This window comes from Phaenicophaeus curvirostris, chromosome 10 (genome assembly GCF_032191515.1).
Source record: "Phaenicophaeus curvirostris isolate KB17595 chromosome 10, BPBGC_Pcur_1.0, whole genome shotgun sequence".
Classification (NCBI taxonomy): Eukaryota; Metazoa; Chordata; class Aves; order Cuculiformes; family Cuculidae; genus Phaenicophaeus; species Phaenicophaeus curvirostris.
Window position 1 is genome coordinate 19,994,258 of NC_091401.1, and position 15,139 is coordinate 20,009,396.

General features: G+C 45.8%; 1 protein-coding gene across 3 annotated transcripts in view; it reads left to right on the plus strand.

The window, feature by feature from the left end:
• PLD1 (phospholipase D1) overlaps positions 1 to 15,139 on the plus strand; it is a 75,618-nt gene that overhangs the window by 18,097 nt on the left and 42,382 nt on the right. For all 3 annotated transcript variants that reach the window (XM_069864566.1, XM_069864565.1, XM_069864567.1), the window contains 4 exons: positions 13,005 to 13,190; positions 13,526 to 13,653; positions 13,946 to 14,091; positions 14,835 to 14,943. In XM_069864566.1, coding sequence (XP_069720667.1) covers positions 13,037 to 13,190; positions 13,526 to 13,653; positions 13,946 to 14,091; positions 14,835 to 14,943 — 537 coding nt within the window. In that variant the 5' untranslated portion in view covers positions 13,005 to 13,036. The remainder of the gene's footprint in view (positions 1 to 13,004; positions 13,191 to 13,525; positions 13,654 to 13,945; positions 14,092 to 14,834; positions 14,944 to 15,139) is intronic.

Genomic DNA, 15,139 nt, shown 5'->3' on the forward strand with positions numbered 1-15,139 from the left:
GTGGTCATGATTTGTTGCCAAAAAGGAATGCAAGATTTCAATATCAAGACAATCACCTTGATATAGCTGTCTTCTCACACTAATGTGATTGCATTTTTGCCAAGAAAGTGTGTCCAATAGTGGAGCTGGATGGGAATGAAGCTGGCAGCATCTCCTTGGCATGTCTCTGCTTGACTGCGCCAAGTCCGCACTGAAGCAAGTTGCAGCCATGTGCAGCATTTGCACCTCTGTGCTCTTTGGGTGATCGTGTTCCTGCAATCGTTTTTCTTTAAAACTTCCCCTTGCTCTCCAGGAATGCAGTGTTGACCATATTGAGCTCCAGTGAATAGAATTGTGCTGCATCTCTAGCAGGATTTGACAACCAGTTAGCCTGTTTGCATTTAGTTACCTTATTATGACAACGTTGTCCCTTCTTCCTCTATCCCATTTTTTTTCTGGCAAAGAAGGTATAAGTACAGTAAGAAATGGCCTTCTCCCCTAAAGAGCTCATTCTCTGGGGAGAAAGGCTGTAGTAAAAAGGCAGTGTGAATAGTGATGGGGTGGATATTTGCATAAAAGAAAGAGCATCCCTTCGTTTTCCAGCCTGGGTGAGCTGGGATGGGATATGGAAAGCCTCTGAGACTGGAGGTATAGAGCCAAGCACTGGAGAGGATGGTAAACCTCATAGCTGTTTAGAATCATAGAATAACCAGGTTGGAAGAGACCCACCGGATCATCGAGTCCAACCATTCCTATCAAACACTAAACCATGCCCCTTAGCACCTCGTCCACCTGTGCCTTAAACACCTCCAGGGAAGGTGACTCAACCACCTCCCTGGGCAGCCTGTTTAAGTGCCCAATGACCCTTTCTGTGAAAAATTTTTCCTAATGTCCAGCCTGAACCTCCCCTGGCGGAGCTTGAGGCCATTCCCTCTCGTCCTGTCCCCTGTCACTTGGGAGAAGAGCCCAGCTCCCTCCCCTCCACAACCTCCTTTCAGGTAGTTGTAGAGAGCAATGAGGTCTCCCCTCAGCCTCCTCTTCTCCAGGCTAAACATCCCCAGCTCTCTCAGCCGCTCCTCATAAGGCCTATTCTCCAGCCCCTTTACCAGCTTTTTTTTTGCAGGTTTACTCAACAGAAAGATGATTTTTTTTCTTGACCATGTGGTCCTGTTTAGGCTGTACTGACAGTATTGAAGGAATAGTTAGAATCTTTGTGACATTGGGAGGTATTGTTCTGTTGGTGGAAGAATTATTAAACTCTGATTTCCTTGACTGCATATTTCAGGTCAAGGTGTAAGTGGGCATTATTCCTGTCTTTGATTTTTATTTCTAACAGTGCAATCGGTCCTCCTGTGCAGCCCTTTTTTTTTTTTTTTGGTGGAATAAGATAAGCCTGCTGATAAATTTCTGGTGCTTTCCTGGTCTTCCCCAGGGCTGGTGTGAGGATCCCGATGCTGTTCTCAGCTTGGGGGCTGTTTACAGCTCCCTCCCCACCACTGGGGAGGGTGGTCTGGGCACAGAGGGGCTGCTCTTCTCCGGGATGAGCATTCCAGCACACACACAAAAGGCAGTATCCGTCAGACAATGTCCCACAGAGCAGTGCTCTGACGGCCTCTGTCCAAGCCCGTGCAAGCACATGATTCACAGCCCCTTGGCGTTCCTGGTTGTCTTGCTGTGCGGGAGCGTGATTCTTGGCTCTCCTCCCATCAGGGTCTTGCTGGTGGTGTGCCCTGCTCCTCCTTGCTGCTGGCAGTGACACATCACCAAACTGCTTCCTAGAAACTTCACCCATTTTACCGGCTGGACTTCTGTAAGGAATTTTTAAATCCTAAATCCTTGTTTCTTGTTCCATCCTCGGGTCTTTATTCCCTCCCACAGAACACAACCCTCTTGTCAACACAGATCCCTGGCTGCGTTGCTCTCAGATCAGACGCACCTCATAGTACAGGCTTCTCGCCCTGTCAGCTGGGCTGGCCCCTGCTTCCAGCCTCCAGGGATCCCTGGAGTAGAAGTAAACGAGCAAGAATAATTAGTTGCATGTTTCTGCCACTTCCAGTAACCTGGGGTGTTGTAACCATGGCAGTACCTTGTACTTGCACCCCACAACCTGGCTAAAGATAACCTCTCTTTCTCAACCAACTTCAAATGTGATGCAAGGTAAAACAAGTGAATATTTTGTGCCTGCATTTTCTCTTTTTGTTCAAGTAAGATGCAGTTGACTTTTCCACACAAATCTGCCTCACATAGTATTTTCTTGGGTGCAGTGAGAGGCTCCCGTGGGTGCTGGGATCTCCCTGGAAGCTCAGCTGCCCTCTCTCTGTCACAGCCTGAAACACTGCTGAAACACTTTAGAGAGCAGGCAGCGCATTGTAGTCTTTTCAGAAGTGAATGCTTTGGTCTCTCATTCCGCTTTTTCTATTTATGTAGTCGTCGTGAGATATTTTAAAGTATGTTTTTCCATGACAGAGGTTTCCTGCAAATCAATTTTTTTTTTAAGTGTCCCACCCAGCGTTAAGTCTTACCAAGAAAGAACAGTAGATGACTCATGATAGCTTTGAAATTTCTGCAGTTAGACCTGATCCTGCTGAGTTTTGGCAGCAATTATGGCAAATAAGCCATTTTGTTCACTGGGATAGAGAACCAGCAAGATGGGAACTGCTGTCTGAGCCCATTCAAGTTTTTCTTTCTGTCCCAAACCTATTGCTCTTCTTCCTACCAAACAGCATTTTTTATACATGTAGAAAACTGTCTGTAGACACCTTTCTGAGCTGCGCTGCTCCAGAAGGTCATGCCAGTTGAGGGAAAAATAATGTTTCATTTTTGGCTCATCCTGTGCAGCCGCTCATCTTCTGCTGAGGTCTGGAGGGTTAAGCTTTTAAGTCTTAACCTTAATGCTGTGATTTCCTCTAGGAACATGTGGAAAATGCCATTCAGGAGTTTTCACAAAATGACAAAGAGTTTCAGGGTGTCTCTGGCTTGTCCAGACACGTGCATTGCTTGTAAGGTGCTGGAGGTCTGGGTAAGTGTGTGAGGGAGGAGAGGGCAGCTGAAACTCAGTATGAGTTAAGATGCAGCATCATCTTCCGCTGCTTGCTGCCAATGTTCTTTTGTGCTGACTTGATGGAGGCATTTTCATTCCCCTCTGGGAAAGGAGAAAAAAAAAAAGTATATCCAAGTAATCTATTTAGTTTTAAGGAATCTGTCAGTATTGTTAATGTGTGTAAATGAGCTATTTTGCATAACTTCAAGTGTTTAGTTGTATTTAAGTGAGAAACATATGAGAGCTATTCTGTTTCTGCAAGTTACTTATTTGTAATGAGCAATTTTCTATTGAGTTTTCCTGGGTTGAACCTTAGGTTGGCAGGTACCAATCTGAAACCAGCCATCATTCCGGAGTTATTTGTTAAATAGGAACCAAACTTCCGTAGATATTTGCTCATCCTTAATTCTGATAATGAATCAAACACTTCAATGTATATTAAAAATAACTTGTCGGTAACTCAGGTAGCCTGTGTCCTGTTGTGATCCCATGGAGGGTCTCATTGGGAGAGGTTGATTTGTAAAACCACCTGAAGCCCTCTGTAAAGTCTCGGGAACAATGTCACCTTTGGCCTTTGAGCTTGGCTCACAGCTTCTCTTACAATTACCTCTGGGACTTCCCCAAACCAACTCTTCTCTTCTTGTAAACTAGAAATTTTCAAATATTTGTTTTATCTGGCCAGGCAGAAGGAAAATGCAGTTCTTGGGAGGCCATACTTTTACCCTAGATGCACAGATGAAGCTGTTGGTGAACTGGTAGGAGATTTCTGAGTGTGAATGGGAGGCTGTGTTGGTGCTTGCTGTTGGCTGTAGCATAAGCAGCTGCATTTGGAAATGCAGAGCAGGAACAGGCATGCATTCGCCTGTCATCTCCTCTGGCACGTGTTATTGCTGGCTCTGTGGGCACGATGCCTGTTGTACTATGCACGTGTGGTTCTGGGTGTCCCAGCTCAACAGTGGGAATCAAGGCTATTGAGCTTTGTGGCTTTAGGGTAGAATAAAGAGTGGAAGTTGGCCAAGGATGAAGACATCGAATTCTTGTCTTGTTTATTAGCCAGAATACATGAAACACCTTTGAAAGTGTTGCTTAAAAAAGAAAATCATCAGGGAGCTTCAGTTTGGAAAGATGTTAAATCCAGGTTTGTCCTCAGGCTTTTCAGCAGTGGCAGCAGCTTGTCCCTGGGCTGGTCAGGCACAGCGGGTGACAGTGTTCTTGAGGTGTGTTGGCCAAGGAGCGCACAGAGGGCATGCGACGTACTCTTACTGGGACAGCTGAAGGTGGATGGTGCCCCCAAGGTGCCGTGATTGCTCCTGCTCCCGTCAACCTGACGTTCATCTCGTGCTTTGTGTTTACCAAAGTACATTCCTGACACACTGTATGTGCTGTAATCAAAGAGCTTGGCGGGGGTTAATGTTCACAGTGCACAGTGGCAGGCAGGGTTGATTCACCAGGAAGCATCAGAAAGAGAGAGCACTGTGGAAACACCTGACCAGGGCCAGGGCTGCCCAGGTGTGCAGCATCAGCAGCCACTGGGACTGCACGTGGGTCCCAGCCACACACTCTGCACTTGGGGGGCTTTCTTTAAAAGAGGCAAAACCTAGGTAAGGGTCAGCCTGCAGTGGTTGTTCTTGAAGGTGGTGGTGCCCCCAGGAAGCCGCATGAGAGTTGAGCTCGTGCCTTGAACCCCCCATGCAGGGGAAGGAGCTGGACTTGGCTGTTGCTTGCATGGGGATGTTCTTAGTCTGCTCGGTGGTGCTTCCTTCCTGCTTCACTGTGGCCTTCTGCTCGTGTCAACTGTTTGTTTTTTCCAATGAAAAATATTTGCAGAATTACATTAAAAGTAAAAAAAAAAAAAAAATCAAGACAACAGAAACAGTGTTTTATTAAAGCAATAAACTGTTAGTAAAAATACATGGTCTCAATCTGCTGCTCCTTGTTGCTGTGATACCCACAGAAATTTCTCATTTCTTTTAGCAAGTCACGTAAAGGGTCAACGAAATAGTTAGCGCCTTCATGTGCTTTTGCGTGTGTGTTTTTGACAGCAGGAGGAGAACAGAAAAATCTTGTTCCCACTTAATGGAAACTTGGCAATAAGCAGCAGGGCTGCATTTGGAGCAGGGCTGGTGACCTCCTGCCACGTACCTGTGCTCTCTGCCTTGACATGGAGCAGCAGCCACTGGGCGCGAGTGCCTGTGCAAGGAGCAGGGCTGGGGAGCAAAGGCTCCTGTCCCTTCTGGAGCACAGGCTGCAGAGTTTTCCCTGGGCTTAACTTGGCTAGTGGGAGTTATGTGAAGACCTGTAGTGTTTGCATTTATCAGCTGCTACCCTAACCCTGCTGTGGGATGGAGGTGCTGGGTTGCACTGCCTCCGAGCTGCCAACATTCCCCATGGAAATGCAGCTTAGCAGGTGGCGGTTGCTGGAGCAGACGTGGAACAGGAGACACCAGAATAGCATTGAATTATGTAGAAGACGTCAGGCGATTAGACATCTATACGTTTAGGTCATGAAAGTATGTCCTGTATTTGTATGACGTGTTCAACTATATATAAGAGTGGCAGCAATGCTTACCATCCCACAGGCACCGTGGTGATCCTTGTCACCTCTGATCATCATGCAGGCAGTTACTCCAAGTCCTTTGCATTATGTTATCGCCCTGGCAAATGTCTTGGTTTTAGGATTTTATATAGAACTTCTATGGCCAAGCTCTGTGCGTCTGCCAGCACTCTGAAGCACTGCATCCTTTGACCTTCCTACTATTCGGGCTCTTGGAAGCTGGTACTTTTTCCGGCCTCTCTTTTCCCTCAGCTGAGTGCCACCCTCTGTTGTGGAGTTTAGGGATGCTGAGATGCTGATGATATCTAAGGTGTTGTCAATTGCTTCCCTCTGCAGCTGCACTCTAGCAGCACTCTAGGGGTTGCTAACTGGGTACTGGAGGCTCTGGGCCTCCCCTGTCCTGGCTTTTGAGGGTTTGATGCACAGTGCTTCTGGGTTTAGGGCTGCAGAGTGTGTGCTGTGATGACATTGGAGAGTGGAGGGTTCACAGTGATCCCAGGGCTGAGCACAGCTCTCTGGAGGATGCACAGCACAAGGTGTGAGCACTGTGCTTGAACACTCTCATCTGTGCCTGAGGAATCGATAACGTGGTGATGAATGATGAACACGAAGGGTCAGCGTTAATCACTGATAAATACTTAATGATTAGCTTCCTGGGGAGCGGGGACTATGCTCTGGGTGTGCTGCTGGGCAGGGGAGAGCAGCTGCCAGAACCACCAGCATGTCTGGGTGAGATCAGCAGCCCATGCTCATCTGTGAATGTTTGTGTTTTTCCTTTCATGTTGCTGTTCCGTAAAGCAAAGAAATGAGTCCTTGGGAAGGACCTGACGCTTCAGCTTGTCCTGGGTGTGGGGAAAAACGCAGCACAGAGGACTTTTCTAACTATAGCTGTGGGTTAGTCACCACGTAATTAATGACCACTGTGATGACCCGTGCCTTACCTCATCGTTTCCCTTGACCTGCCTGTTTGTTCTGCTGCCTTTTAGCCAGCACAAACACAGGGGGACGAATGCTGCAGGACCCAGTAAAGGGGCACAAGAGGCCCTGCTCCAGTACAAATAGTGCAGCAGGGACCTCCATGGATTTTTCCTGTTATTTCCAGGCATCCCAGTCTCAAAGCACTTCATCCCCTGTTGCAAACAGGCCATGTGGATTCCTGTGACTTAGCTTTTCCTCTGGGCAGGCTGGTGACTTGGCAGTAAGAATGGTGTGTGGAAAGAATCATGGAAATCAATAAAAGAGGACTGTGCTGCAGTCATTTAAGTGGGAAATGCTAATTGGTTCCTGCTTTCAGAGGTATTGCTGTTATATGTGGGAACTTTGTGAGAGTAGTTGTTTTGGAAACAGCATTTGAAAGCATTTTGGTTCTATCAGGACAGGGACAAAGATAAGAAAATGAGGTCAGCGTGATGTCTGAACGTTGTTTTTTGTTGATTTGGGTTCATATTTCAGTCCTTCTCCAGATCTTTCCAAGGCAGGAGCAATGATTTGGTTCTTATGCAAGGATTGTTTTGTGTGTTAAAAAATAAGCCCTAATTCTCTTGCTCTGTCCCTGTAGTATGAGCATCCAGAAGTGTAGATTTTCAGGAGATGTCTCCATGTGTCATGCTGGACACTTGCTTATCTGGCTGAATGGCTTCCATGTACTGATTTAAGAGCAGGATTAGGCCATTGCTGAGCATTTAATCTCCCTGTCTTTTAAATTTCTTACCTAGGGAATGTAATGTGCTAGCTACAAGAGTCTTTGGGTTTTGATTAAGTAGAGGCAGAGGGTATACTAAAGAATAAAATCACAGCATGTCACTTTTTTTCTGTGGTTTTCCTGGGCTGGAAAAGCAGGACACTCTTTGCAGGCGCTGACAGGGACTCCAAGCCTGGGGAGCATTTCCCAGCTGCTCCATGGAGGTCTGGCTCCTGCCAAGGACTGTGGAAAGAAGGTGTACTGGGGTGTAAATCAGAGGGATGGAGGTGGGTGGCAAGCCCAGCTCCTCCAGTGGGATGCAAATAACTCATCAAAAAGGGCTCTTGTCAGCTGAGGGTACTTCTCCATGAAGGAGTGATCCAAAACTAATTTTTAGGTTTAAAATATGAGGAATCAGGGATGTATTTATGTGGAAAAGCCTTATCACCTCCAGGCAGGGTAAATAGCTGATGAGGACATTGTGCAAAGGATTTACTTAGTATCTAGTCTGGGTTTTCAGTGCTTGTATGGCATCCAGGCTTCTAGCAGCAGGAAGAGAGAGGAAATTCTTGGCTCAAGGTGTTTGAGGTTTCTTCTGGTTTATTTGTTGTTTGTTTGTTTGTTTGTTTAATTTTTAATAACCCCATCTCATTGCCCTGTTTTAGCCTGGGCCCATCTGCTTTGTTCTGTGCAGTCAGGGAAGCTCGCTTGGGTCTTGCCACCGGTGCTGCCTGTGGGACAAACCCATGTATGGGAACAGAAGCTGCATGTCACAGCCCTTGCCAGAAGGTCACTGAACTGGGAGAGATGTCATGAGAACTGGAATGAGGGTAATTTTCAGAATTATAGTGTTTCTCACCGTGGGGATGGGAGTTGATGTAGAGAATCAAACCCTGGGAGGCATTAGCAGGAAATGTCTGTTTTTACTGGATGTCTTTTCTGTTTTCTCCTCCCCTCTTTCCCAAATGAAGGCTTTCTTGGTTTCATAACTCTGTGTGCCGCTTCTCAGCATTGTAATCTCGTTAAAGAGCAGTGATTATCTGAGCTTGTTGCAGGTCTGCTACCATACATGAAAGAGAATAAACTTGGGCTGACTAAATTTTAGGTAGTCTGTGTTATTACCAGCCTGATACATTTTTCACATCAGGATTGGAATGTCTTCAAAACACAGAACTGTTCATGAATGTTCACTAAAATATGTATTTCATGCCTTTAAAGTCATGCTTTTCTTGTTCTGTGCAACAAGTAGAAAACCGGTTTCTTTAGGGAGGGCTGAGATTGTCATATGATCCCCTAAATAATAACTTGGGGTTAAAGCATAACCAAACTGGCAAATAACAAAAATAGATACTGGGTTTGCAAAGTTGCAGGGTTGTGCTAGGGAGTTGCACTATGTCCACAAGAGCTCAAGGAATAATATAGTTAATTTCGACTTGTTATAGTCATTTTTCCTGTGGTTGATTCTTGGTGTAGTCACGTTTTCCAATGTATATATCTTAATAGTTCAAGAGATTTAGTGTTCATGTGCTGTGGCAACAGCCAAAGGGAGGTAGAGAACCTAAGTTGTGCTAGAAAGAGGAAATATTTAATCTGAAAACTGAGCTGGACAATTGTGATGTCAGTAGTGTATGTAAGGGGTTTTAGGGTTTTTTTTTTTCTCCCCTTTTTCAATTTTTTACTATCTCCCTATCTACTTCTTCATTCTTTCCAAAGTTTTGCTTTGCTGCTGGCTTTTTCTCATTGATTTTGCCTCCTTGCTGCTTTTGCCCAGGCAGACTTTGAGCCAGATAAATCTGGAGCAGCACTTTCCTTCTGTTAGTATGCAGGTTGCCTAGGAGGCAGGTTTGGGTATGTGGAAGGCTGGATCTGGGATGGCTGTTCCTCCTCCCCTGCCCCGGGAGGGTCGATAAGGGCAACCTGCCCTTACAGACCTCTAGCTCTGGGCACTCTGCAAACCTCTCCTTGCACAGCCTCATGCCTATGCCATTAGACATGTTTTTTCTCCCTAGTTTCTGCCTTAAACCTGCAATTCAGAGCAATTATCTCTGGCCATCCTGCTCATAGTGATCTTCTCCACACTTGCAGACTGCTGTCATGTTTCATCCAAATCTTTCCTGACACTGTTTCCACAGGTTAAGGCTTTAGATCTGACTCTTCCCATCTTCTGCACCCTATTGTACTGTTTGGCTTGCAGGCAGTAGCCCTGTTGGCACATCTTGGCACAGGTTCTGCCTTTGTTCAAACTGCTGGTCTTTTGTTTTGTTTTGGTTTTTTTTTTTTATTTAACAAACTGGTGCTTACTTTCTATTCTGAATGGCAACACCCAAATACTGAAATGTAACGCTTGTTTCTAATAAACTTTGTCCTATTATTTCTACCCTCCTGCAATTTGCTAGTATTGTTTGAGGTCTCTGTCTTTCATGTAATTGCAGGCTCCAAAGCTGACAATATCAGTGAATTTTATTTGCCCATTCTCTAGTTCATCACTAGTGCAAGCAGTGAGTGGCACTGGATAGACGGGGCTTTCTTGCTGCAGCCCTTCTATTTTGCTGCTGAATCACAGATAAACTGCTTGGCAGGTCCTCGCACCCAGCTTTGTGCCAAGCCTGTTGCAGATTAACCTGGGTACATTCCTCAGTTTGCCTGTGGGAATGCTGACAGTGGCCATGGAAGCTCTGGCACAGAGGTTAAATAGCTCTTCCTGAGCAGAGCCATATAAAGCAATTTGTAGAAGCTTTCAGAAGGACGCAGTGCTACTTTTCTTTCCAGCTCACGCCTGTGCTGCCCTCCCTGCCTGGTTTGCTCAGTGCCCTCTGGGTTCATAGGGCTTCTGATAGGGTCAAAGGCAAGTCATGCTTTCCCTCTCAAACCCGTTATCTGGCTCTAATCTTGCTGCTGGGGCTGACTCCAGTCCAACTACGTTTGAACTCTGCTTTATCCCAGGACTTGTCTGTGCCAGCTGTGAAAACAGCTTTAGCTTTAAAAAAAAAAAAAAAAAGAAGTCCTGAGTTATGCAGCCCTGCTGTGGTCCTTAGCGAATAATCATTGCATACACTGGTTAATTGTTTATCCATTAACTGACTGCATCAATTAATCTAACAAGAGGAACCCAGCTGTACCTGGCACTGCGGGAGCAGAGGAGGAGGGAGGATGCACATCCTTGCTGTGTTGGCTCCTATCCACGTGCTTTTCCTCCAGCCTGTTGATGTGGTTGGTATTTGTTTGCTGGTTTCTTTCAAGTGTAATTGCTGGCACAGCATGTGCAAAGTGTGTTTGGGCTTGTATTCTCCTTGACCACGCAAGCCTCTTCTTTTGGGAAGTGCATTAAGTTTCCATGAAGCAAGAGCATTTCATCAGACATAAAAAATAAAAAACCAAACCCAGAACTCTGCTTTGTTTCAGAACGTGAATACAGACAGAAGAAATGCAAAGCAAGATGCTGCTTTATTTCTTAGAGATGGCCAAAAAAATTCTTAGCGTGGAGTGCTGACTGGGAAATAAAATAGGATTTTATCATATGTGTCATTTGAGAGCAGGGAAGTGTGGCTGCCAGGCATGGGGCAGCTCTGGGCTCTCCTGTCAGGGTTATGCTGGAGAGCCTGGTAAGGTGGCCTCCCTCCCAGGAATGTTGTTTATGTATGTTTGCTTTCTAGGGAGAACATCTGCCTGGCTTTCCATTAGAACTGTGGTGAGGGAGGTGTAGGGCAATACCGATGCTGAATCCCTGCTGCAGGGAGGCTGCACAGACTGGGTAGAGCAGTGGGTAAAATTGGCAGCTTGATCGTCCTATGTTTCAGTGTATCTCCATCTGGGGGATTAATCCAAATCTCTTTTTTGCTCTCCCAGGACAAACTGGGAAAGAGGTACTCGGGGGCATAGTTGTGTAGTTTGTGTTTGAATTATTCAAGTGGATGTCTTGAAGCGACAGGCTGGTCTAACAAGCCTTCAGTCTCGTCCTTCTGTGCTGTGGTGACATTCCCAGACTCTGGTGGAAGGTGGCAGAGCCACCAAGATCCTTGGAGTCCTCAACTTCAAGATGCTGTTGATTCTGTGTTTGCTTTGGTATAAGAGAAGAGATTGACCCAGTTTTTTTTTTTGTTCAAGTCTGTGTGCGAGTGGATTTTTTTTTCCTGAAGGCAACAGATTTTAACATGTTTTTGAGCTTACATGAAATCAGCCATAGGAAGTAATAAAATCATGTACTTGTTTCAAGAGGAAACAATAATAAAGACTGTTCTTTCAAAAGCAGCTAAATACATGAATTACTAAAATGCTAAATTATTTCCAAATTACGGCATATCTAGCTTTTTCTATGGAGCTTATTCAAGAATAATTGCACAGTGTTCTTTGCAGAATTTAATGTCAGAAATGTTGCTCTTTTTTTCTCAAGTCATTCTTTCACACCGTGTAAGAGCTTCCATGGGTATAAATGAGCATCCTTGTATTGGCTTCCGTAAAATGCTGCCAGTTTTCCCTGTCCATGTTTTTTCAGCGTAGCTGTCAAACTGTGACATTTGTTGCAGAGCAGAACAAAGATTGAGGGGACTTTTTATCATATAGATCCCCAAGAGCTGGAGCCTCGCTGTGTGCAGGAACCAGCAGCTGGGTCCATAACCCCATGATGAGTTGCAGAACCGAGGAGAAATCTTTGTAAATACTCATAAGCATTGAAAGATTGCATCAGTGTTAGTGGACGTACAAGGCAAATTGGTTTTTTTTATATATATGTTATTTTCTTTTTTTTATCCTTCCCTATTTTTCTTGACTCAGGCTCCTGAAATGGGTGGGTGGAGATAAAGGTGGGAACTGCTGTATTCGTCAGTGCCCAAACATCTCCAAGTGTCACTGCCTGACCACCCTGAGCAAACAACAGCCTTCCCTGCACTCACTGCCCACGGTCCCTATCGTGGAGGAGCGGTGAGATGGACCTTTGTAGCCCTTGGGGCTCTATGAGGGGTGTGAGCTGCTTGGTGGGCTGTTGAAGGGTTGAGGACAAGATGCAGCACCCACACATGATGTTCTTAGGCTTCCTGTGGGCATCAAGGTGCTTCCAAACCTGCTGTGATCTGTGGATGGCAGCCCTCATGGCTGTGACTTTGAGCCTTCTGAGAGGATAGAGCTGTGGGAGAGCGTGAAACGCGCAGATATCACAGGGGATCATGTAAGGTGCACAGAAATAAAGGGAATACTAATAATGCCAAAGCCTCAATCAAAGGAAGATCACTTAGAAAATCAGCAGGCATTTTGTGGAGTGAGCTTTTCCTCTGTGCAGCCTAACCTGGGAAACAGCATTGTGTAAATATAGTTTGTGCTTTTTCTGGTGCATTGTTATTGTTGCAGAGATTTCTGAAATGACCAGGCGAGTTGATGCAGAAGCTTCCTTGCTTTCTGTTTGAAATCAGTATGTGAAGGAACTCCTGAGCCGCAACCAACACCCTGCAGGTTTTTGTAGCTGGAAAGCGATATATTATGTATTTTCCATTTTGAAGTGCAACTGGAGTGTGAGAGTCCAGTGGTCACTGGCACTGGGGGAAGTATTCTGCTGTAGTCTGAGGCTATCTGTGCTTTTTCACTGTGCCTGCTGCTCTGGGCAGTGCTCTCCCGTAGCTTCAAGGCTGGGTGTTTTGCATTGGGTGTGTAGGATGGGGATAGTTGAGAGGGAAGATGGGGCCACAGGCTCCCAGGTGTTTTTCCTCAGCACCAGTGTTGCAGAGGAGGTAATGACAGCCCTGCTCCTTCCTCCTTCTCAGCCCCCTGCGGCTCTGGTGTGTTGGTTCCTGAGATGTCACTGAGAGCTGAAAGCCATGCAGCTACATCGAAGCTGAAGAAGATTGCTGCAGACATGAGCAACATCATCGAGAGCCTGGACACCAGGGAGCTCCACTTCGAGGGGGAGGAGGTTGACTCAGAGGTGCTAACTGACCCCAAAGGTGTTGGTGAGTTGACACATGTACGTTCTCACCCTGCATACCACCTGGATTTAATAACCGATAATCTGATGATAGGGTACAACCTCAGTGGTTTTACCAAGCGCAGTCACTGTCCCTGTTTTAGGGCCAGGAGGCATTACTCTTGGCTCTTGAGCTCTTGAAGTCTTTTATGTGAGAGCTTGTCTTTAAGCTCTCTTAAATAAAACTTGGTGTATTTTAATGGAATTACTGCTGCTGTGTAGATGTTCCTTTTTTAAAGTATTGTGACTATTTGCTGGCTTTCACACCATCATTGATGATTACAAGGCTCGTGAGCTAAAGGGGTTTGTGGTTTCTTCCAGCATGCATCCCCTTCTCTGCCATCTATCACACCCATGGGTTCAAAGAGCCGGGCACGCAGACGTACCTCACAGGATGTCCTATTCGAGTGCGTGTGTTGGAAGTTGAACGCTTTACTTCCACGAAGAAGGTCAGAATTTTCAGAAATGTCATTTAATTTCTGTAGAACTGTATTCAAATGCTGTTTGTATGTTAATTTTGTGTGTGCTTGCTCATCACCTGAGGAGGCAGGAATGCCTGTGTCTTGGACAAATGCTCAAGAGAGGTTTCCTGTCTGTTTATAAAAGCTAATAAAGAAGAACAAGAAACTGAGACAGAATGACCTTTAAGTAAAATTGAATGAGGGCTCTTTAGATGAGCAGCTGCAGGAAAAATTACTTCTTCCAAAGCTGCAGCCCTTGTGGTGATGGTGTTGTCTGCAGGTACCAAGCCCCAATGTTTACACGATTGAGCTGACCCATGGAGAGTTCACTTGGCAGGTGAAAAGGAAGTTCAAGCACTTCCAGGAATTTCACAGGGAGCTGCTGAGGTACAAAGCATTTGTGCGCATCCCTATCCCAACCAGGAGGTGAGTATGTGGCCTTGTGGACGCGGTGGGCTTTGGGAAGACATGATTTTATTTTCTCTTGTAATAGTATATTGGTGTGGCTTCACCAATCCCATTTCTTTGCTGTAAGGAGGAGACTTTAGTCCAGTCTCTACATGTTTAGCAGCTGTAACTTACGTGCTGCAGACATCTTCCTGGTGACTCGTAAAGCATATTTGGTCCCAGGTTATCAACTTTTGAAGTCAGGTTGCCTTGAAATTGGGGAACGGTTATGGTAGTGCTAATGGAAATTGTTGGCATCGTGTTGCTTTCTACCAGCATGGGTTGCATGCAGAGGAGGCATGAGGGTCCATGGCATGGGTGGTCAGACCTGCCTTGGGGCTCAAGGGGGCTGGAAGCTTAAGGGGTAACAGAAATGCTGTGAGTTCGCAAGAGCCTCCTGATGTGGAAAAAAACGTAGGGGCTGCAGAAACATAATGCCCTAAAAATAGGGTTTAGTTGCCCTTTCCTTAGACAGGCAAAAGGGGACCCTGAAAAATCCAACGCTGATATTTCTGCATTATATGTTTTTTTGTGAGCAAGTCGGAGCACACTGGCTTCTTAAATGAATCCACACTTGCTTTTTCTGCTTTCCTGCCCACCCATCTCAGTTTTTAAGAATTTGGATGGGAAATAGAAACGCATTGCAAAAGAAGGTTATGTATCAAGGCGCACACACTCTCACAGCACTCAGACTTGATGTTGGGTTTTTTTTTTCCTTCCAGTCACACAGTGAGAAGACAATCCATCAAAAGGGGAGAACAGAGGCAGATGCCAAGTCTGCCACACACTGCAGAGAGCACAGTGCGGGAAGAGCACTTCTCCAGCAGGAGGGTAAGTGCCTGGCTTGGTCTGCAGGGACTGGAAGGATACTCGGGGAGGGGGAGTTCTGAGGTGCAGAGATGCTAGGCAAGTTGCTTGCAAAGCTACACACTATCAAGACCCTTGTTTTATTGGCATTAATGTCTTTTACTTAACATACTTTTAGGCTTTGACAAGTCCAGCTTTATCACCAAATTCTCCTCTGTGC